A 23,967-nucleotide genomic window follows, 5' to 3' on the forward strand; every position below is an offset into this window, starting at 1 on the left:
ATTATGGATATCTATGGCTCTGCATACCTAGAACCAGAACCAAACATGGAGAAGCAGCATTTAGTTCCTATGCTCCAATTATCTGGAACAAACTTCCAGAAAACTGTAAAAGTGCGGAAAGCCTGAGTTCTTTTAAATCAAGATTAAGAACACATTTGTTTAAAATTGCCTTCAACTGTCCTAGTTAACTGAATCACCACTTTTTTGTTCTATTTTCTATCTATATTTTATTCCTACTTGCTTTTATTCTGTTTTATTTTGCTATATTTTAATCATGTAAAGCACTTTGCATTGTCTTTGTACTGAATTGTGCTATATAAATAAATTTGCCTTGCCTTGCCTTGCCTTTAAACCAGGTGTATCTTTTCAGATTTCTCACAAAGATTTCCAGTTGAGATTTGTATTTTAACAGATATGAAATCAACTGCATGTAAACTATAACCAGCCCCAAGCAAACACACAGAAGAGAAACCTAGTACTCAGAGCCCCTCACACTACAATGTATGTTATCAGGATTTTTATGCAGAAAATATGTGCAATATTACATTTCTTCCGTCTAAATCCATTTTTTATTCAGCCCTTTTGAGGCTGTACTTTTCCTGACCGGGCAATTCTAACACATGAGTATGCTTGGATCTGCACCATACCATTTCATACCGTTAAGGTCTCCCTGTGTGGTGAACCACTAGCCCAGTCTCAAGCCTGTAAGAGCATGAAAGGTTTTCTTCCAGGACTGCTCTGGATTTCATCAACTTTGACTAGCATTCCAGTCTCTGCTGAAGAAAAACCTCCCCACAGCCTGATGCTCTCACCACTAGGTTTTCCTGTGGGTTAGTGTGTTCAGGGTGATGTGCAGCATTAGTCTTATATGTGAATAGAGAAACAGGCCAACCACATGATCTTCACAGCTCTGTATTTTATTTACGTTTCAACGTAAAAAAAAAAAAAGGACATGCCCACACAGACATCTGATAGAGAAGTTTTAGGCATTTCGATGTGACAATCAAGATTAACCATTCTAGAAAAAACATTTTTCCCCACAAATGTTTCTTCAACCATTCAGTGCAAATCTACACCCAGATTTTTTTCTTTGCATGTAGGCTAAAAAGTACATTTTTGGTTTCACCTGAGTAGAGCACCTTCTTCAACATGTTTGCCGTCCTCTACATTAATTGGGCCAAACTTCAAGCAAACTTCTTCTTTGTGCTTTGACTCAACAATGACTTTCTTCTTGACGCTCTTCCATAAATGCCCTGATTGTAGAGCGTGCATGACTAATAGTTGTGTGAACAGATCCGCCGATCTGACCTGTGGTTCACGGCAACCCCTCAGAGCACCATGGCTGCTTGATGTTCGAAGCTAGGCTTATTCTATTACCCAACATTGCTTTAAAAAGTTTTTACAACTTAGTCCTGACCTTATCGTCATAAAGCTCAAGTCCTCTAAGAAAAATAAAAATTATAATAATATAAAACCTTCACCGGACAGCTGATCAAATGATCAAATGTCTTTATTTATAAAATTTAAAAGTTTCTGAAGGTAACAGGCTGCCTCGGTTTTATTTTATTTGGAGAGTTTTTAGTAAAGATAACTTAATACCAGTAGAAGCTCCACTCTTTAGATTTCGGTCTGTAGAAATTTTGATTCCACTCCATGGTTGTCCCACAGATAAAGTCGTAACAAAACACAAAGAAGTTAGCAGTTGTAGTGTGACAAAATGTGTGAAAGTTGAATGGGTGGGAATCCTTTAGCAAAGCAATGACCATCCAATGAACAACGGGTAAAGCCTGTGGAACAGGAAGATGTTTTCACACAATGTTCATTAAATTATCAATAAAATCAGGTATGTATTAATGATCCCAAGCAAAAGTCCTTAAAACACTGAAAATGAGCTGATGATGCAGTTTAGTGTCTTAACAGTTTTTATTGAGAGGAGTTCAAGTATCTTGGGGTCTTGTTCACGAATGAGGGGAAGATGGAGCGGGAGATCGACAGGCGGATTGGTGCAGCGTCTGCTGTGAAGCGGGCGCTGTACTGATCCGTTGTGGTGAAGAGAGACCTGAGCCAAAAGGCGAAGCTCTCGATTTACCGGTCGATCTACGTTCCTACCCTCATCTATGGTCACGAACTTTGGGTCGTGACCGAAAGAACGAAATCCCGGATACAAGCGGCTGAAATAAGTTTTCTCCTTAGTGTGTCTGGGCTCTCCCTTAGAGATAGGGTGAGGAGCTCAGTCATCCGGGGAGGACTCAGAGTAGAGCCGCTGCTCCTCCACGTCGAGAGGAGCCTGTTGAGGTGGCTCGGGCATCTGGTCAGGATGCCTCCTGGACGCCTCCCTGGTGAGGTGTTGCGGGCACGTCCCACCGGGAGGAGGCCCAGGGGAAGACCCAGGACACGCTGGAGGGACTATGTCTCCCGGCTGGCCTGGGAACGCCTTGGGGTTCCTCCTGAGGAGCTGGCCCAAGTGGCTGGGGAGAGGGACGTCTGGGCCTCCCTACTGAGGCTGCTACCCCCGCGACCTGACCCCGGATAAGCGGAAGAAGACAGACGGACGGACGGACGGTTTTTATTGTGAATAAAAAATAATCCACCATAGCAGTCGTAGGTAAACAGGTCAAACCACACTGTGTAATGTAACCATATTAATGTAAGGTCATTTATTGTTTTGCAATTTGTCTGACTTAACAGCTCATCTGTTCATTGAAACTCCCTTTGTGATAACAAATCAATCAACTTGAACAGATGACGTATTAATGAACCATCTTGTTATCAAACACGGATATGATAGAACAGCTGCCTTTGGAGGTCTGCCTGAATTGAAGCATTGCTTTTTTATTCAGCTTTGTGTTAAAAGGACTAAGAGGAATTACCTACTGAAAACAAAGCACACCATACTTCCAAAGCTCTTAGCTTCTCTTAGCCTTTTTAGAAGAGTCCATGACTGAGAATCATTAACCCACAACTTCACAATTCTCCCAGTCTTGTTATAGGAGACTTATCTGTGGGGCTGAGTGCTTTGCTGGGATGAAAGTCCTTTATGGTTGACTTACTTCTTCAGAATTTCTCAGCAGCAGAAATATATTTAAAAACAAAGTTCCTAATTTCGGAAATGTGCATGGTCTCTTTGATGGTTGTGTCTCTGCTGCGGACTTGCAGGAGGCCGCTCTCCAGTGTGTTCTCACCGATCACCACAGTGAAGAGAACTCCCATCTCATCGTATCTGTAATGCATGGACAGAGAAACACAGAGAAGGGTCCATCATGTGCTCTTTCCATGCCACTGAGGTCTTTGTTACGCTGACAGTGGAACAGAAAGGCATTTACTTGGCATTCAGATGCTCTAATGATGTTGGCAGCGTGTCAAGATACCCCGGCCATGCAGAAATCCTGGCTTCCAGGAACTCCTGTAGAAGGCCCTCACAGACCTACAGGAAATGTTCAAACCATCAACACATTTGCTCTCGTTTTATGTATGCTGTTGTGATAATTTCATAACCAATGATGAAGTTTAGCCCCCCCCACTGAACTAATTACAGTTACACCTGCAGTAAATACTCACCTGCCTCAGTTCCATTGTGGCTCCCTTCCCAGTGTCTAAAGCCACTTTGACAGGAGCCAACACTGGATGTATCTTTAGAACCTAAAGATCAAACGGTAAACTGAATGTCAGACATTTCTTTAAAAGAGAACGCTGCGTATCAGATGAGATGCTGAGCAGCATCACCTTTCTGTGTTGCAGCCTCTTCTTGCTGTCTTCTCTCCTGAGCAGCTGGAGTGAGTTGGACAGGAACGCCATCACGCCGCGGTCCATGTTGCCGCTCACAGAGACAACATGAGGAATGGACTTTCGACCGTCTCGACTCTGAAGCACAGGTAGACAGTCACGAGGGTTACGTGTGAACAAAGATGAGAAAATAATTAAAACAGTGAAATCAACAAAAAAGGGCATCAATATTTGCCAGGACCCTTTTTCCGAATGACACAGGACTCCATTATTAAGAAATTAAGATATTGTTTAATAATTCAACGACAATATTGCCTTCAATAAAGCTGAATTTACTACTCTAAGTGATGATGTCCCCCTCCACCCTCCCTGACCTTTGGCCTCCAGGTCTAAACCAGCTGTGCAAGTAAGATGCAGTGAAAGTCCATCCAGCAGGCCAAATATATAATCAGCCAGCAAAGTTTGAAATTAAGTGTTATTTTGCACCATCTTCCTACAAACACACCTCAGGAGAGTGTACAGCTGTTTGTGAGTTGTAAATGTATTTAAATTTAAAATTCAATTCTCTGTGCCATCAATTTTACCTATAAAACCACTATCTGTATGCTAATTTCTGTTTTTTTTTTTGGAAGCGCACATTTCATGTATTAATTCAGATGGGTTGTAAGGTGAAAGTGTTTTTTTTCTGCATTAATGTTAAATATAATCATATTTTCTTAGCACCTGTGATCTGAAAGACCCCTTCTCCTATTAGTTAAAGCTGTCCCAGGAAAACAGAAGATCAAGTGTAACGTTTATTACAACATGAGGTGACAACCATAGACCTCAGAGTGAAACAGCATGAAAGAGGAGGCTCATGTTGAGAAGGAATAAAAGAATCAGGCTGACCTGCAGTTTGCTGCGGACCCCCTTATATGCCTTAAGCAGTTCTGCGTCTCCTCGACACCACAGTGTCTCCAGGGATTCCAGGCCCCACGGGAAATTGTACAAGATCTTCATCCCCCGAGACGTGTTCTCTTCGAGCTCATGCTCAGGCACCTCAACGCTGCTGAAGTCAGAGGGGGACAGGGCAAACTGGACGAAACAAAAGGGACGACGCAATGTAATGAAGTCTGACACAGAAACCAATAACCAAGTGAGTCACAAAGGTTAATAATAATCTGGCCATGATCTTCGGAGTTGAATTGTATTTAACAACATTACTCACTAGATATTATTCTATAACAATAATTAGAAAAATACATATTGCTTCCTCATCATCCCCGTTCCAAAATCCAGAACTGATCATTATTCCAGCTTTAACCCAATGATTATTAAATATGAATCACTGTTTTAGAGATTTCTGCTCCCTCTGAAAATACATGTTTAACAAACAGCAAAGCATGCAGACTGAACATATTCACAAATGCATTACATACTATTGTTTTTTAGCTAAAGGTTTTACAAGAGATATGCTGTTGCCCAGGAAAATATGAATTATACAACACAGTCATTATGAACAGAAACAATTAAATACTTTATTTTTATGCTTTCTGTATGTTTGTTAATGTGTGAAAGAAGTCTAGTCAAGGATTTACTTAGCTTATTCCTTTGTTAATGTAATGTTTGTCTTTTCCTATGTAATATCTCCTTCTGTCATGGTTTTCTGTTCATGTGCAGCACTTTGAATCGTCCTGTTACTGAAAAGTGCTTTAGAAATAAACTGACCTTGCCTAGCCAGTTTTAGGTTTTCTTGTCTATTTAAATGTTTCTCTTTTCATGTGATTCTCATTTATTTCTCAGCGACGTGTTTTTCCCATTTTTGATCATGTGGCGATACTCACCTTCCTCCACCACTTCAGCCTGTGACGTGCCCAGTGATCCAGCCACTGGGAAGAGGTGCGAGGAGAGCAGAACCAAACCAGAGACGTCTGGTTGACCTCAGCCAAGCTGACAGGAAACAGAAAGATGCCCTCAGTCCAACTGGACAGCGTGCTGACAGACATATTTAACCTGTCCCTCATGCTACACTGCTCTGCAAAGAGGGAACGACAAGTACAATTTTCTTCAAATGAATGTATTTATCCTTGATTTGAGCAGGTAAATAAGATTATCTGCCATTGGAATGAGTATTTATCCCCTAAAATAAGATAATTAGATGTAGAACACTTGCAATAAGATGATGAAGATGAGTTGTTTCCATTTTAAGTGCACAAATCTTATTCCATAGGCAGATCATATAAACTTGCAGCTCAAATCAGGGACAAATCCACTTGTAGTTCCCTTTTTGCAGCATGTTAGCTTGTGGCAGACACGCCATTTCCCACATCATCCCAGATCGTTCCTTCCATCCTAGAGCCACTAATGTTCCTATAGCATCAGAAATAGCCCACTGATGATTTATTTAAAGCCACTCTAGACACAGTCCTAATACGCCTGAAGGGTTAGCACCCACACTCTCACCGGCCACTTTATTGTGACGGTTAAGTGATGCTTAACTACCAAGTTGTGCTAAGAATAGTTTCGCCACGCACCATTACACCACAGCCATCAGCAGCCCAAATAATTGAATGAAAACAAAGAAGAGCCATGCTTTTTACCACATCTATACTAAATTCTGACCCCAACATCTGAATGTTGGTGAAATCAATACCAGGCAACGTTCTTCTTCTCCACTACGGTCCAATTTTGTTGAGCTTGTTTAATCTGTAGCCTGAGGTTCCTGCTCTTAGCTGACAGGAGCAGCGCCAGGTGTGGTCTACTGCTGCTATAGCCCATCTACATCAAAGTTGAACATGCTGTACGCCTGCATAACATGGTTGTAATAGGAGGTCATCTGATCTACTGTTTCCTTTATACAATCTTGAACCAGTCCTACCATTCTCCGTTTTTTTGACCCAGTAGCAGCTTTTGCGGACCGTTCCATGCCAACCAGAGAGACGATTGTGCATGACAATCCCAATTGATCAGCATTTTCTGGCACTAACAAACAGTCCAACGTCTCTACAGTGGTGAGAAAAACACTTTGCCCCTTTTGTGATTTTTAAAATGTTCTGTATCTTTGTCACACATAAATATTTCAGATCAAACTAATTCAAATATTGGCCAAAGAAAGGTCATCTTCACCATGTTTGGATCCCTAAACACATTGAGTATCTGTTGCGTGATTGGCTTATTCCCTACGTCAGCAAGCCATTGGTCAGGGCTACCCAATAAGGAGGTGGGTGAGAATTCTGTTCATGGACCACAGTTCAGCCTTCTGACATACTCTAAGAGCTGCTTTCCAAGCCCCTCCCCTTTGGACCAGCATCCTTCCTGTAACTGCCTGTTGAACTTTGACCCTGTCCCAGTACTCGCACTTCCACCCTTGCTCCCCTCAAATGCGTGTTTCTGCTGAGGGTGTGAGTGCGTACTGTGTCCTGATTCTACAGTGTTATCTCGCTCCGCCCTGTTTGTGTCCTCCATCCACACTTTGGTGAAGTCCGCATTGATGCGGGCTTCACAGAAGTGTATTACCCACAATTCAATGCTGCATGTGACGTTTTGAACCAGAAGGTGAAAATAGCTGATCTAAAAATACCTAAAATCCTCCTGCCACATTATATAAATGACTAATCACCAATTTTAATTTCTTGGAACAAATAAATTTATTTTTACTTATAAAACTGAAATTTCTGCAAACAGTAGCAGGCAGTTTAATTTTATTCCATCTGCTTTGTTGAATTTGTTTGATGTATTTGCACTTTTAATATGTCTGAAAGCACCTAGTAATGTTTTGCATGTCTATTTTACTGACTTTGTATTACCTGAAAGTGTGTTTCTGAATAAGTAAGCAACCAGTTATGCTTCCTGTCTGCAATGTTGATTTACCTCACAGCAGCTGCTGATGAAGTTATAAAAAACACAGTTTAGTTATGAAAAATGTCAAATGTCTTTATTAGTTTTTGCTTATTTTCTGTACATTTTTTTTATAAAAAAAAAAATGTCACATCAAGGTGCTATCATTAATTGAAGGCACACAACGTATTTTCTTGTTATTTAATATTTTTTGGAGAACATATTTAACAATATTACTTTCCATTAATTTCTAAATTTTGGTAACAACCGCTCTGCTGTGCTCAATCCTCACATTTTGGTCCCTGCTATTTGTCCCCCTCAAAAGAATTGCTTGTTGCAATTTTAATAATTTTAGCAGTAAAGACTGCAAAAACAATGATGGTCCCGTCATTTTTGGTGTCGCAGTTATGGCACAGAGGTGGAAGTTGATGACATACCCCGTAATGTTCCAATCCTCCTGTTTTGGAGGCTTGTAACCTGCACACCCTCACCCTTATTTGCACTTCCACCAGGTACACACTCCATAGAAGTGCGTAGGGTTTAGTGTGAGTATTGGGACAGGGGCCTTTCTACCTGACAGACCTCAGTCAGTCAGAGTCAAACTCATCCCAAGTTGTGTTAACAGGTGGCAAATCACATTATTTCCCCTTTGTGAACCAACTTCCTGCAACATGCCTGTGTAGATTCTTAGTTATTTGACTCATCGCAAAACCAAACAGCAATTTTGGCAGCTCACACTGAGCAACCTGCAGTTGGAGCACTGCTGTTTTTAAGCAGCGCACCAACCCATCCTCCTAGGTGCATTCTCAGTCAGATGCAGATCAATGGCTCACCAGCCACTGTCCTGGGTCATTAGAAGCTATTGCTTGGTGTGAGTGGAGAACATGGTCACCTGGATCATGATGAGATGCTGATGTAATCTCTCTGGATGTGATGGAGGACTGAGCTGTAAACACTGGGGAGGTGGAAGCTCAATCCTCTTCTCTGTTTAGTGACGGCTTTTCTCTTTTTAACCATGATGGCTTCTTTCACCCCTCTTTCAAACCATCTGTTCTCCCTGTCCAAGATCTGGACATCATTGTCATTAAAAGAGTGTCCTTTGTTCTTGAGGTGCAGATGGATTGCTGAATCTTGCCTCGAACTCCACTCACACCAAGCAATAGCTCCGAACGACCCAGGACAGTGACGGGTGGGTCATTGATATACATCTGACCTAGAACGCACTTAGGAAGACAGGCCTCCATGTCCTCACAAACAGCAGCGCTCCTACTGCAGGTTGCTCAGTGTGAGCCACCAGGACTGACAGAGACTCCTGGATGGGTGTCGAAACGTTTTCAGAAAGAAATTAACTGTTGCCTCGGATTTAAGCCTGTTTGCTGTTGTGATGACCCGGATAGCCGAGAATGTGCACAGGGCAAAAAATGTTAGGGTGCCTTAATTACTTCAGCCTCTTACTTGACCTTTAAATGTAAACACAGCCATCCAACAGGAAAGATCTGCAGTCTGCAAATATCACAGATGACATCTAAAGCCTCACCAACCGGAGCCATCTGAAGGCTGGAAGCACAGACCTGCCTCAGCCAGGCCGAACGGGAGTTTTCTGTTCACCATCTCCAGTGAGGGCACAAACTGCTCCAAGGCACCTGCAAACATAACGCCAGCCATTCATGCCTGACACAAAGCCCGGAAGTAAAACTTACTCCATCCATTTCAAATCATTTACAGCTGCGATCTAAAGGAGGATGCGCTGTTCCTACCTTGAAGCAGGCTTGGCCTCAGAGATGGAGCGCTCAGCAGCAGCCTCCTCAGCTCCTGGGCGAGCCGCTCTCCGCTCAGCTCGGGTTGACCGAGTATCTGCTGGAAAAGCTCGGATCCAACCACCCGGGCTCCACCAGCTCCTCTCTCCACGCTGCTGCTCGGAGTGTCCACGGCGAACACCCGCGCCCTGGAGCCGCTCATTGAGTGCCACCACTGCTGCAGCAGGTTTCTCCTCAGCTCCACGCCCAGCGGTCCGTAGCCGCAGCTCCAGCCTCTCCGGAACATCTCCGCGTTGCTCTCTCCGGGACAGATGTAGTGTCTGTCGGCGCAGAGCTGCAGCAGCGCCCGGACCCGGTCCAAGGCATCGGCGGCTGCGGCGCTGCAGAGTCCTCTGCTGCTCCCGGCTGGACGTGAACGCGGCGGCAGCAAGCAGCGTCCGACCCCCTGAGCCAGCATGCTGACGGCGGGGAGACCCCCCGGTCCAGATATCAGGCTACGTCAGGGGCGAAATCATTTATCTGCACCTTCCGGACCACAGGGACGGCTCTGCGGGTAGCTAGGCTGAGCGGCGCCACAGCCCGCTGCGTTTACGGCACGAAATTCGGTGTTTGTTCCAGTCGCTGCTGAACCGATAATACACGCAGTAATGATAACACCTGGAAAACCTACAAAACCCCCAGTGGGGTAAAGTATCTATGAATGCACAGACACACAGCGTGTTTACTAGAACCGGAACTGAATCATTGACATCCGGGTTATGGCGCGCGGAACTCTCGTTACTAGGCAACTAGATGCCGCTGTCGTGTAGTTCCGCCTGAAATTACGTTTTCTCGCACGACTATGTTCAGTCTGGTTAAAGGAATGGTTTCAGTATTCAGATATAACACCTGTGTTTCCCACTCTCTGAAGTGGAAATACAACTTTACGGATTCCGAATGTAACAAAAATGTTAAGAGAGCATATGAATAATGGAATTTGTTCCTCTTCCAGTAAAAAGAAATATGACATTTACGGACGTCATTAAAATAAGAACCAGATTTTTTCCTCATTTCCTTTGTTACCAAAGATGAAAGTTTTCTTTAAAACTATAAATTACATTTATCAACATGCAGTCGTAAGTTTAAGGTTCAAGTTTGACAGCAATGTATGTAACTTTTGTCAAAAAGATTTAGAAACTCAGGAACATCTTTTCTACAGTTTGGTTAAGTCCTTTTGGAGGAAATGTATGAATGGCTGTCAACAAAAAAATTTGGTACCAAATTTTGAATATAAAGATGTTAAATTTGGTGTTACTTGTCAAAACAAGGATGTGGAACTCCTGTGTAATAATATTTTTATTATTGGAAAATTTTATGTACTCAAGTGCAGATTCGTTAAGGTTTCTCCAAACTTTCAAGCATTTCAGAATGACTTAAAATATCTATACGCTTCAATTAAGATACTGGTAAAAAAAAAAAAAAATTGTTAGTTTTAACTTTCTGTTTCCTACCAGCTGTTTTGGATGACATCTTATGTTTACTTGTACTTATATTGTTTGAATTTTCATTTTGAAATTGTTAAATAAAAGATAAAAAAAAATAGCACTGAAAGTCATCCCCCCTCCCCCAAGGGTTCTGTATTTTTGAATTAAATTGTACTATGTAGCAGCGTGGGAAAATGGTTTAGAATTGAAAAGTTGCCTAAACCCTGGACTAGAGTGATAGTTTTAAAATTGCAAAATATGTTATTGCAATTATATATATTTTTTTATATTTGCATTAGATTTTTCCCATAATGTAAACTAGTACACTCTTTTGCTGATAATGTGGAAGATGAACTGAGGTCTGCTTATACTGTGTACTCTTTGAATCAAATTTTCTTAAATAAGTACAAAGTACTTCTACAAAAAGGAAAAAACCCTATGTTACACCAGATTTTTTATTGTCCACTCTTGCTTAAAGTTGTTTGCTTTACTTACAAACAAATCCGCTTTAGTACAACTGATGGAAAAAAAAAAAACAGCAAACTTACAAACAGAATTAGCTTTAACATTCAGAATCTGTGATGTAGAGATGCTGTTCTCAATATGCATCGATGTATTAAAAAGAGACAACACACCCATCTCCTCAAGTATTCAACACCAGACAGGTTTGGATTTTCTCATTTTTATTTAAAAAGGGGCCACAGGCACCCTTTGATACGATTTTCATAACATCACTTTAAACTGAAAGTGAAAACACAGGATTACCCTAGTAAAAATAAATTACTGAGGAATGTAACAAAAAAAATAAAAAATACAATCCAGGAAAAGTGCAGTAATCATGTTTACACTATGGGAGACTATGATCCCATTTACTCTTCTGGGTTTACTGAATAATTCCAACCATGCTGTAAGCAAAAACAACGTTAAACCATACAAAGAATAGGAGAATCGCACGGTAAGATCTGAGACTGAGCAAGAGTCATGTCGGTTTTATAATGTGAATATACATATTTACTGAGAGAATGGCGGCGGCATGGGGTAGGGCACCATCGGTGGCGGGGGAGGCGGCTGCTGGCTCTGTGGTGGTGGCTGGGAGTTGAAGGGGAACGGCGGGTGGTTGGCGCCGTTCTGGGCGCCCCTTGGCATGCCGCCAAACTGAGGGGGGCCTTGGAAGTTCTGGTTACCGAAGCCACCTTGGTTTGGTGGAGCGCTAAAATTACCCTGTCCATTGCTATTGTTGTAATTGCTGTTGCCATAGTTACCGCCAGAATTGCTATTGCCCCCTCCATAATTCCCACCGTTTTGGGCTTTGCTTCCCCCAAAGGCGGTCTTGGGCCCATTGCCGAACCCTCTGTCATTGTCCCTGTAGCCACCGCCGCCGCCGAAACTGCTTCTGCCGCCCCCTGAATACCTATCGCGACGATCATCCCTGTAACCACCTCTTCCCCCCCGTCCGCGACCTGTATCAGAGGAAGACAGGACAGGAGAAAGAAGAATGGATGCATTACAATGAGAGAATGAGAGTGGAGAAAACGCTAAAAGGATTAAAATGACAAGTAAAATCTCCCCCAGGGACGCGCTGAGGCTTTGAACTAGACAGGATAACTGGTCTCAGTGCTATTATGCAGCACAGACGGAGCTCAGCAAGTCACAATATCAAACCTTTCAATAATTCAATGCAAAACCTAGATCCCACATGCAGGTACATTATTTTAAGTGTTGCATAAATGATTTGTTATTTTGATGATTAGGTTTTATTTTTTTTTTAACTGAACCATCATTTTGATTTCTAGGAACATTTCACACCAAGACCAGTTTAAAACAAAAAAATACTGCGAGCCCTTCCAAAGGGAGTAAGCCTCAGAAGGTCGTTGCTTAAGAAGCTGTTCACAGAAAGCTGGATCAAGACACGTTAGTGCAAAATTGGGAGGAAAAACCGTAGAAAGTGATGCACATGCAGCAGGCCTAACTACAGCTAAGAAAGTTCATAAGGCATGGACTGCATATGGAGTCAGAGCCTCAAGAGCCTCAGGGGTATGCAGGACAGGGGCTGCTGCTTTCCTCATGTTAAATTCTGAGCCAGAGTCCACGGCAGAAACTTTTCCTGTGGACTTGCTACATGCCTAAAGTACTAGTACCTGTTTTAATAAAAATGGTATCACTGTGGTTGACTGGCCAGCAAAGTGACTTAAGTTAAATTTTATAAAGCAGGGCTGGCCAACTGGTTCCAGAGTCAGAATAAAATCCATCAGCATTGCAAAGACTCACAACAAAACGTCCACACATTTTTAATAAGTAAAATACCTCCTGACATACACCTAAACAGCTTAACATATTCATTGCAGATTTACTTATTCATTAACCAATTAGTTGAAAATTGAGACAGCTGAAATCACAAAATGTCCTCAGGAACATTGTAGGGCGACGCCCTCTTTCTTAACCTGACCCTGTGGTCAAGCTGAATACTTACTCCCACAGATATTAAAAGAATGATTAATAAACCAGCTTTACTGTAACCTTTATTGTAAACCTCAGTAACGAGGCAGCCATTGTTTTCTACCCTTCTTTGAAGTAGAGGAGCAACCCAAAATGACTTTTCCAATTAAATGTGCTCCCCCTAATGGATCGACTAAGTAACTACAATAAAAATGGCTGAACAGCAGAGGTGAATAAAACGCCCTCGCTGGATAAAGAAGTCGAACACAGACAGAAGCTGAGCCGCATGTGGCTGACGGGCCGTTCGTTCCTACCACAGGAAGACTATGAAGTGGAGTCAAGAGGAAGATGAGACACCAGCTCAAACCATGAAGATGACCTGAAGGCAGCCATCAAAGCAACCATTTGCCTCCATGTATTTTTCTGAGAAACTAGGTTGGGTTATTAACTGTAAACCATAACCAAACAGTAATGATAATGTCTAAAATATATCCGTGTATAATCAATCTTCGAGTCATGACATTCCACCTCATTGATGCGCCTGTAGATCAGAAACGACCAGTTTTACTAGATGAATCTTAATGTGACTTTACCTCCTCTGTCCTCTGCCATCTGGAGCAGCTTGGGATTGATGGCCTGGTTAGCCTCGCGCAGCACAGAGATCAGGTCACTGGCTTGTTTCATGTTGTTGGGGGTGAAGAAGGTGTAGGCGGTGCCCGTTTTTTGACTGCGGGCTGTGCGGCCAATGCGGTGGATATAGTCCTCGGAGGAGTTAGGATAGTCATAATTGATGACAAATTTCACATCCTCCACATCTGTGAAAGTGTTGCAGTGTGGCAAAACAATACATAGGAGGCCACAGGAGTTTGCACACCACAACAGCCAGACCAAAGGGAAAAGTTAGCAACTGTGAACGCTGGGGAGAGAAAAGTGGTTACTTGGCTGCGGAGGGAAAAAGATGGCGTTAGAGGCAACAGAGGAGTGTTTATACATACATCTACTCCGTGGGAATACTACTGTGGGAAGAGAGAAACGATGCACACTCCTATTGCTTACCCTAATCAAGAGATTCAAGGACGTTCTCCCTCGACTACTCAGGGAGACAAAGATAGATTTAAGTCTTACCATAAAAGGAGTATGCATTCACTAGTCCTTCCCAATGCAGCGAAATCCCCCACATATTGTCAAGTGACATCCAGGAGCTTCTACGCAGTTGGGCCAAGCGTGTGCACTGGGACCTCCTCATGTGCCAATATAGGACCATTGAGTGGTTCGTTTTTGCAGGTTTAGGCTTTTTCCCCAGCACACCCTCGTAAGAACCTGGATATTAAAGGCCGCACTGCACGTCTTGCCAAGACAAACCAGACTACGCACCAATTAACAGGGGATCCCGTTCAAAGCGCAACCAAAGGAGTCCCGGCAGTGAACCTTGTGGGACTCCAATCCGAGCGTAAAGTGAACCCCCCGCCCCGCCTCCCCCATCAGTTTCATCGAGGCAAGATCTTCTAAGAAGCCAGTGTTCACTTGAGAAAATGTCTCTCGTTGGCAGGTCTCGACATGACTATAAAACACAGGCGAGGGAGGAACTTTGGTTTGAGTTTTCTCATTCTCCTCTTTAGATGCTCCCACTATCCCCTGAACACATGTGCCAGGTCTCAAGTTTTAGAGACGAAAAAAGATTTTTTTTTTTAACTGCTCTCTCCATTTCACGAAATCCAGCGCGAGAAAAAAAACAAGAAAAAATAAAAATAAAACACCAGCTGCCAAATGTTGACAAGCTGACACCCATGCTACAGAAAACAAGCGCCTGGAGATAACGTGTTGTTCCAAATCTCAAACAAGGGACTTGTGCAACTGCAACCTCTTACACAACATGCAAGGCCAATGTCACAGCTTCAAGCATAGATGTATATTTTTGTATGTTTGAGTTGGAACCAGCTGGATGGGTACTTGTCGGGTGAAATCCATGGACTGAGAACAGATGTGCGTGTATTTCAACAACATATCAGAGACAAAGGCTTAGCCACGCAGCCTTTTGAAGATCACTGGCACACAAGAGCGTTCACCTCTCTAGGCCCACTGGGTGGCAAGCCAGTGGAGCAATTCCAATATGTCCTCCTTCTCCCTCTCGAGGCCTGGGACTGTCATGCCTAGCGCCTGCCACAAAGACTCCACCTTAAGGTGAGGAAAAACTCAGAAAATGCATAGAGAAGTTAAAGAAAGCAAAAAACTTTCTTTAAAATAAGGAAAACACTGATACGTCCTGCAGCCCGATCGCATACTGACCTAAACCACGAGAGGCCACGTCTGTAGCAATAAGAATGGGAGCTTTGCCAAATCTGAACTCTGTAAACAAACACAACAAAGGCTTTTGATTAACAAACTTGTTTCCCACTGCTTTACAAAGGGAATGTCCAAAAAGTCTTACCATTAAGGACCCAGTCCCTCTCTTGCTGGCTCTTGTCTCCATGGATTCCCATTGCTGGCCACCTACAGCAGTCGGAGCACAGAGAAAGCTTTTTACCTGGGCTGGCCATGTCCAAAGGTTAATATATACATACTAAGAAAGGAGCAGTTTTACACCAGATAAATGTTAACCCATACGGCTGAAGATGTAGTAAATTAGGGCAGAGAGCCTTACCCATCTCTTCTCATTCTCCTGGTGATCTCATCACAACGTCTTTTGGTCTCCACGAAGATAATGGTCTTGTTCTCCTTTTCGCTCATGATCTCCTCCAACAAACGGATCAGCCTTAAAACCGACAAAAGTACATGGAATGAAACCCGAGACTTTATGTCTGCCGACTTTTTAATTAACTGAACGTACGGTAGTCACATCTGCAGGAGCCGTTTAAGAGAAATAAACAGCTCCAGCACGCATGGAGCTCTTGTAATGTTTATAACGAGAACATTACAAGAGCCCGCAGCCGGGGACGGCTTGTCTGCCGCTACAAGGGGCAAAGCGGAGCCATGGTGGATCACCCACCCACACACACACACAGAGACATGAGAGCCTGATCTACGTTTTTAATTCTACCGTTTCCCACTATTTCTTCAGTTAGTGCCACACTACAGCAGCAGGGTGCAAAACAGAGGCGGGGCTTAAAGCTACTGCGTTACCTCCTCTGTGGAAAACAAAAGGCGGTACAGTGGAGTGGATCTCAGGTAGAGTAGCAGTGGCAAAGCAAGAGGCCGTAGAAAAAGTGCCATATGAGGCGTCTACTCACTTGTCCTCCTTCTCCATGTCATTGCAGACATCCACTATCTGCAGGATGTTGTGATTGGCACTGAGCTGTAAAGCACCAACGTTGATCTGGACGTAGTCCTTCAGGAAGTCCTCAGCCAGCTGACGGACCTCTTTAGGCCAGGTGGCGCTCCACATCAGGGTCTGACGATCGGGCTGATGCAGAACAAGGACAACGTCAACTCTACTTACATATTTGTTTAAAAACTTTAGCAGTTTGATTGGTCAATCTGAGCCATTATGTTCTACAGTGTGGTGTCAGTCTACAGCTGTCTGCTCTCAATGAAAGGCAAAAGCACTACCAACCCGAATTTGGTCCACTATTTTGCGGATCTGAGGTTCAAAGCCCATGTCCAGCATGCGGTCTGCTTCATCCAACACAAGGTAGGTGCAACGGCGCAGGTTAGTTTTCCCACACTCCAGGAAATCAATGAGACGGCCCGGGGTAGCGATGCAAATCTCCACTCCTTCAGCAAAGCAAACAACAACAATAATGAATAAAAAGAGAAAACGACTGTAAGACACGCGACCCTACGTTGTGAAATTAAAGCAGACATACCCCTCTCCAGGTCCCGTATCTGTGGTCCTTTTGGTGCGCCGCCATAGATGCACGTGGTCTTGAGACGAGAGGCCCTGCCATATTCAGCAGCAACCTGTTGCACCTGCTGAGCCAGCTCACGGGTCGGTGCCAGCACCAAGCACTGAGCAGACAAGATTCCACTTCAGCCACTCAACCACATTATTGTTTAGTCAAACACCGCTGCCAGTTACATTTAGGCTGGATTTTAAGTTCCTTGTTTCAATATCCTCCATCCCAAATAGAGTCAGAAGACTACAGCTCAGCGCATACTTACAATGGGACCATCGCCATGCTCCAAAAACGGCTGATGTTGGATGTGAACGATTGCCGGCAGAAGGTACTAAAAAGAAATAAAAGATTAAGTTGGACATATGACTTAGCTGCCGGAGCATTTTATAGCTACAAACAGCCAAATATGTTAGAACAGGTCCTGATTGTAACATTTAATATCAAATAGCATGGTTGACTTTTATGACATCAGGATTAGATCCACTTAAGAATAATAAACACTTGAAGTAAGGCGACGTTACTTACTGCAATTGTTTTCCCGGAGCCGGTCTGAGCGATGCCGACCATGTCTTTGCCGCTCAGAGCGACGGGCCAGCCCTGGGACTGGATTGGAGTTGGTTCAGTGAAGTTCTGCTTAACGATCACATCCATGACGTAGTCTGGGGAAACGGGACATTCAGGTTTATTGCTGATAACAACAGAACGTCTGGACACATCAGCGGGAAATAACGGCAGAGTTAGAATCATGTTGGAGGATTTGGCTCACTTGGAAATGCAGCTTCGTGGAATTTAACAAGCGGCTTGGGGCAATCTCTGCCTTTGACCGTGACTTCTTTGGTTCTACGGTACTGTTCCACCTCTTGCTATAAAAGGGAAGAGAAAGGAGGAAACCAGGGTCAACGTAAAGCAAGACCACATGAAATTAGTTTTTCACTCTGCTGCAATCAGCTGAATAACTTTTATAGCAACGGTTAATAAGCTATGAATAAAAAGTAGCTTTAAAATGCTCTCACCGGGGGTCTGTGTGTGACATCTGGGTGTTCCTGGTAGAAGTTCTTTTGAAACTTTGGAAGCTCATCAAGGTTCCAGTGTTTCTTCCTCAGTCTTTCTCCAGGGTTTCCAAACTTTCCTGGAGGAGGGCCGCCCCTGTTGCCTCCTCCGCCACCACCAAAACGAGGAGGGCCACCACCATACCTACACAGAAGGTCAAACCATCAGTTCCTACAATTACCTGCCGTTACTAACAAAGTCAGGTGTGGGCATTAATGGCAGCTAGGAGTCCATCCAACTGGCCAGACATCGACGAGTCTCAATATCCTGACACATATTGCATCCAAGTAGTCCTTTGCAATTGCAACTGCACACACTGATACTGCTAGTTATATACTCCATATATTGTGACGCTCTGCTCATTATGCCTATGCATTCACTTAGGCAAGGCCTTGCATGGCTGCTAAAAGTTAGAAAAGGATCCAGGTTCCATTGAATGTAATCTTAGAAGAAATCAACTACATGGGGTTAGATGTTGGCTTTAATCAGTGATTATTTTCTTGACAGCTGGATTTTCCAACTGCTGCTTAGCCTCACCAGACAGGCGGTTTGGATGGACGCAGGAGCCCACTAACACTTTTAGACACAGATATGTAATAACTGGCTATTTTATTTTGTTAAAGGCAGGCTGGGGACATTTTGAATTCAGCGAGACTGTGGCGTAGAGACCATAAAATAGGTGTATGTTTTAAATGAAAAGCTTTTTTCTTAATGTAGCTCATAAATAAAACAATTACCATTTCCTACCTTTCCAGTAAAGCCAATCGTGTTTTACTTTGGGTAGGCCACTGACATATTTCTTAACCAAACGGATATAAACTGGTTGTGTGCCACACCTCTCAAATTAAGACTATACCTGCTTAAAATGATCTGACAAGGGTCTAGAGCAGACCAGGGGGTCTGCGACCTTTATTATCCAAAGAGTCATTTTCGCCCTCAGTCCACCTAAATAAAACTTGTTTTGAGCCACAAATTTGAATCTGGGCTGTGCAATATAATGTACTTATATTTTTGTTGAATATCTACTATAGAAATTTGTTGTAAAAAAACAAAACAGAAAAACAAAAAAAAACACTATTTTTTTGTAAGAAAAGCGTTCAATGGGATGCTCATATTCCTGGAAAGTTATGTAAAAAACAAAGCATGTAGTTTTCAATCTAATGACAAGAAAATTGATTTAAAAACTATTTTTGGTATTTTAGTGTCATTCAGTTGAGGAAATCAAGTGCAATTATACGATGAAAAATACTGCTATAAACTGCATTTGTCATCATATCCACTTTTAAAACATTAGTTGGTTCTTAATTTTTAGTTAGTTCTTAAACGCCGCTGTGGAAGGTCCAAAGAAGAGCCACAGGTTGCAGATCGCAGTTAGATCTAGTCCTCCCTTTCTGACATTTCTGCACATGGAATGGTGCATGTGTTGTCACCTGCACTTACTGTCCTCAGAGAGGCCGTGACGTCATTACCAGGAAGTAATTAAAACAATTACATTACTGGTGCCTCTGTTGAAACGCACAGTCAACATTTTTTTTAAACCAAATCCATCACACTTCAGTGGAACAGGCATGTTAATAGTTGGTAGCGGTGTAAATGAAAATGACAAAAAAAAAAAAAAAAAAGGGACACATGCTGAATGTTGTGATCCGTCACACAACCAGTCTTCATCAGCTTTGGTCACGAGTTAGATTTGAAGACATTTAATTATTACGAATTTTTATTTTTATTTTTTTACATTAGTCACAAATGTGTAATTTTAAAGCGTTATTGTGTCAAAGTCTTGACGCAGAGGCTCGGAAGGGGCGTCAGCATGTAATGGGGTCAGGGCTTGTGCTCCTGTAACCGGGTGTTCATAACACACTGACCGGGAAACGGCAGGGTGACCTACTTAAAAACACGGTAAAAACAAGGGGGCGCGTGAGGCTGCCTTTCACCTCAGGCCAAATACACTCCGGCGTGAAGAACATTGCCCAGGAAACGAGCCCGTTTCACGCGGTTTTTTGCCCCCGAAAACACATCCGCGAGATAAAAGCTGACTGCGTCACAGGGCCGGAGAGGGAACGGCGCAGGCTGCCGCTCAGCCGCAGACACAAGGCCGCCGTTCGCTGCCATTTTAGCTCCGATGTCCGGGACCGAGAGGCGAACATTTGGGAAACCCTCCGAGCAGCACACGTCCCAGCGGCAGGGCAACGGTCGCAATTTAATCCAAAAAGCCCACTAAATCATCCAGCGGTAACAACTGCTCAAAACACCCATCAAAAATTATTTCTAGAAAACACGGCCGTGAAACCGACGCCATCAGTTGGCTAACAGATAAGCTGCAAATAACATTTAAAAAGGCAACTAAAGTCAAACATACCCTCTATCTCTGCCCCGGTCTCTGTCTGAAAAGCCAGGCATTGTTTAGGAGGTTGTTGTGGAAAGGTGGGTTGTGTGAAAATGTCGTTGCTCGGACAATCAGCCTGGCGAACAACGAGAGCTGTTACTAGAACCGGGTGAAAAGAAAATGCCGGCCGGTTCACAAAAGCATACCATCAGGGCGGAAATGATGTCAGAGGAGGCGGCTAACAGACGTATTCATGCGCGTCCCAGTAACGTTCTTTGTGGTCCTACTTTATGTCGGTATAACTTTTTTTTATTATTATTTCTTTAAGGACCCTCAAAATGCGGTGCAAATATCACTGATGGGACGGTAGCTGTGGGCTTTAATGATACTCAAGATCCTTTGGTACATATTTATTTATTCTTTAGCTTTATTTATTTATTTAAACAGGGAGTGGGTATGGTACACATTCGCCCCAGAAAGGAGAGACGCATTGTAACAGCTTAAAGCTAGTGTTAATTATACAGTCCCTGGACCAGAAGGTGTTAAAAATGTATAAAACAGTCTGATGCTATTTGATAAAACAGCCCATTATAAAAACATGAATACATATACATTAGCAGACACAAATCATGTGCAATCATTCATAACATCTATAAACTCCACTGCAGGCTGAAAACAGGTTTGATTTGAGAGAAGCCATTGTTTTGTCAGATGGGAAAACTTGTGAAAGTTTATGCATCTGAGTAGTTTTGTTGGATTGCCACACTCGAGAATGCTGATGTACCAAAAGAGGTTCTGCATTTCGGAGCTCTACACTCACCCCGAACAATTAAATGAGTGATGTTTTTCCTGTTTTTTGTGTACATGTCTACATTTTTAAAACTTAGATTATACTCGGTAAGAACATTACCAGAATAAAACGGGTTTTCTTGTCATGAATCTTGAGAGAACATCTCTCAAGATTCTGGGTCTGTATGTTAGACCCAATCCCAACTAGGTTGTTTGAGGAGGTATTCCCTCTGATCAGTGGTCCTATTTTAGACATGATTAATCTATCCTTGGTAAATGGATATGTACCACAGGCTTTTAAAATAGCTGTTAATAAACCTTTACTTAAGAAACCATCTCTTGATCAAGATGAGTTAGTAAATTACAGACCTATATCTAATCTTCTTTTCTTATCTAAAATTCTTGAGAAAGTAGTTGCTAATCAACTATGTGAACATTTACAAAGTAATGACCTACTTGAGGAGTTTCAGTCAGGCTTCAGAGCTCATCATAGCACTGAAACAGCTCTGGTGAAGGTCACCAATGATATTCTCATGGCCTCAGATAATGGACTTGTGTCTATACTTGTCCTGTTAGATCTCAGTGCTGCATTTGATACAGTTGATCACAATATTCTCCTACAAAGACTTGAGCATACTGTAGGGATTAAGGGAAAAGCATTAGGCTGGTTTAAATCTTATCTGTCGGACAGATTCCAGTTTGTTCATGTTAATAATAAATCTTCCTCAAACTCTAGGGTCACTTGTGGAGTACCACAGGGTTCAGTTCTTGGACCAATTCTATTTACTATATATATGCTTCCGATCGGCAAAATTATCAGACAGCATGGGATTAATTTCCACTGTTATGCTGATGACACTCAGCTATATTTATCCATAAATCCTGATGAATCCAATCAATTACTTCGACTGCAGTCATGTCTTGATGACATCAAAAGCTGGATGACTTTAAATTTCCTGCACTTAAATTCTGACAAGACAGAAGTTGTAATCTTTGGGCCAGAGTCTTCAAAAAATAAAGTTCTTAATCAATCCCTTAATCTGGATGGCATTAACTTGGCCTCTGGTAATAAAGTTAAAAATCTTGGTGTTGTTTTCGACCAAGACATGTCATTTAAATCCCATATTAAACAGGTTTCCAGAGTTTCCTTTTTTCACCTCCGGAATATCGCCAAAATTAGAAACATTCTGTCCAGGAGTGATGCTGAAAAACTAGTCCATGCATTTGTTACTTCAAGGCTGGACTATTGTAATTCTTTACTATCAGGAAGTCCACAAAATGCAGTTCGAAGTCTTCAGCTGATTCAAAATGCTGCGGCAAGAGTTCTGATGAAAATCAACAAGAGGGATCATATGTCTCCAATTTTAGCTTCCCTTCATTGGCTTCCTGTTAAATCAAGAATAGAATTTAAAATTCTCCTTCAAACGTATAAAGCCCTTAATAATCAAGCTCCATCATATATCAGAGCTCTGATTACCCCGTATGTTCCTAACAGAGCACTTCGCTCTCAGACTGCAGGTCTGCTGGTGGTTCCTAGAGTCTCTAAAAGTAGAATGGGAGGCAGATCCTTTAGCTATCAGGCTCCTCTCCTGTGGAACCAACTCCCAGTTTTGGTCCGTGAGGCAGACACCCTATCTATTTTTAAGACTAATGTTAAAACTTTCCTTTTTGACAAAGCTTATAGTTAGAGTGGCTCATACCCTGAGCTATCTCTATAGTTGTGCTGTGATAGGCCTAGGCTGCTGGAGGACATCAGGGTCTAATTTTCTCACTCTACTGATTTCTACTGTTCTCCAGTTTTGCATTGCATTACATTGAAATGGCTGTCGTCATTTCAGCTTTTAACTTTTTGCTCTCTCTCTTTTTCTTCATAGTAGGTACACCTGGTCTGGCGTTCTGTTAACTGTGACATCATCCAGAGAAGACGGCTCACCCGCTACTACCATCTAATGTAGAACAGATTACTAGATTAATGTGTGCTTCTGTGCTTTTTTGTCTCTCTTGTTGTGTCTCTGTTCTGTCTTCTGTAACCCCAGTCGGTCGAGGCAGATGACCGTTCATACTGAGCCCGGTTCTGCCGGAGGTTTTTCCTTCCCGTTAATGGGTGGTTTTTCTTCCCACTGTCGCTTCATGCTTGCTCAGTATGAGGGATTGCAGCAAAGCCATGTACAATGCAGATGACTCTTCCTGTGGCTCTACGCTTCTCCAGGAGTGAATGCTGCTTGTCGGGACTTTGATGCAATCAACTGGTTTCCTTATATAGGACATTTTTGACCAATCTGTATAATCTGACCCAATCTGTATAATATGATTGAACTTGACTTTGTAAAGTGCCTTGAGATGACATGTTTCATGATTTGGCGCTATATAAATAAAAATGAATTGAATTGAATTGAACATTTGTAGACTGGCTCTAGAGCCCTTTAAACACTTTTACCTCCCTGAGACCAACTTGCCACACAGTAAAGAAAATGTGGAAATGTTGCTGCACTTGATGCCTCAATGGTCAGTGAGTTTCTTATGCAACTAAAGTTACTAAACTGAATTTTAATGTGTTTGAATACTTTTTATGTTTGTTAAAACATAAATGAATACATGAATTCTTGTGACTATCAGTAGTCTGTTACCTAAAACTGATCTAATAGGGCCTGGCTCACTTATAATAAACCTAGTGTCATTATTATATCTGAAACATGGCTTTCTACCATAAATTCTGATGAAGACATTAGCCTGGAAAATTATACTATCTTCAGAGCGGACAGAGGTTCTAGAGG

General features: G+C 42.6%; 2 protein-coding genes across 2 annotated transcripts; both read right to left on the reverse strand.

Moving 5' to 3' along the window:
* Positions 1-2,550: 2,550 nt before the first annotated feature.
* On the reverse strand, positions 2,551-10,046 carry polg2 (polymerase (DNA directed), gamma 2, accessory subunit). The gene is made up of 8 exons (XM_012858368.3): positions 9,297-10,046; positions 9,077-9,182; positions 5,547-5,652; positions 4,612-4,797; positions 3,724-3,861; positions 3,559-3,639; positions 3,324-3,424; positions 2,551-3,220 (listed from the first exon to the last, which is right to left on the reverse strand). The coding sequence occupies exons 1-8, from the start codon at positions 9,751-9,753 to the stop codon at positions 3,055-3,057; spliced, it is 1,341 nt and encodes a 446-aa protein (XP_012713822.2). The 5' UTR covers positions 9,754-10,046; the 3' UTR covers positions 2,551-3,054.
* A 1,379-nt stretch (positions 10,047-11,425) lies between these two features.
* LOC105918403 (probable ATP-dependent RNA helicase DDX5) lies at positions 11,426-20,612 on the reverse strand. The gene is made up of 13 exons (XM_012853481.3): positions 20,438-20,612; positions 18,042-18,222; positions 17,795-17,891; positions 17,554-17,687; positions 17,294-17,359; positions 16,999-17,140; positions 16,746-16,906; positions 16,423-16,595; positions 15,837-15,947; positions 15,624-15,685; positions 15,482-15,541; positions 13,789-14,010; positions 11,426-12,219 (listed from the first exon to the last, which is right to left on the reverse strand). Exons 1-13 carry the CDS (start codon positions 20,476-20,478, stop codon positions 11,771-11,773), a joined length of 1,899 nt encoding a protein of 632 aa, XP_012708935.2. The 5' UTR covers positions 20,479-20,612; the 3' UTR covers positions 11,426-11,770.
* Between the last annotated feature and the right edge of the window lie 3,355 nt (positions 20,613-23,967).

The sequence above is a fragment of the Fundulus heteroclitus genome, chromosome 5 (genome assembly GCF_011125445.2).
Source record: "Fundulus heteroclitus isolate FHET01 chromosome 5, MU-UCD_Fhet_4.1, whole genome shotgun sequence".
Lineage (NCBI taxonomy): Eukaryota > Metazoa > Chordata > Actinopteri > Cyprinodontiformes > Fundulidae > Fundulus > Fundulus heteroclitus.

Bases quoted from the DNA above. Each gene is read 5' to 3' on its own strand.
- LOC105918403 (XM_012853481.3), bottom strand. From the start codon at position 20,478: ATGCCTGGCTTTTCAGACAGAGACCGGGGCAGAGATAGAGG. The intron at 17,360-17,553 runs GTAAGTAACGTC...ATTTCTTTTTAG, and splicing joins GCTCCGGGAAAACAATTGCA to TACCTTCTGCCGGCAATCGT. The intron at 15,542-15,623 runs GTAAGACTTTTT...GTTTGTTTACAG, and splicing joins GAGGGACTGGGTCCTTAATG to AGTTCAGATTTGGCAAAGCT.
- polg2 (XM_012858368.3), bottom strand. From the start codon at position 9,753: ATGCTGGCTCAGGGGGTCGGACGCTGCTTGCTGCCGCCGCGTTCACGT. The intron at 5,653-9,076 runs GTGAGGCTTTAG...GTTTCCTGTCAG, and splicing joins CCTTCAGATGGCTCCGGTTG to CTTGGCTGAGGTCAACCAGA. The intron at 3,425-3,558 runs GTGAGTATTTAC...CATTTCCTGTAG, and splicing joins CCACAATGGAACTGAGGCAG to GTCTGTGAGGGCCTTCTACA.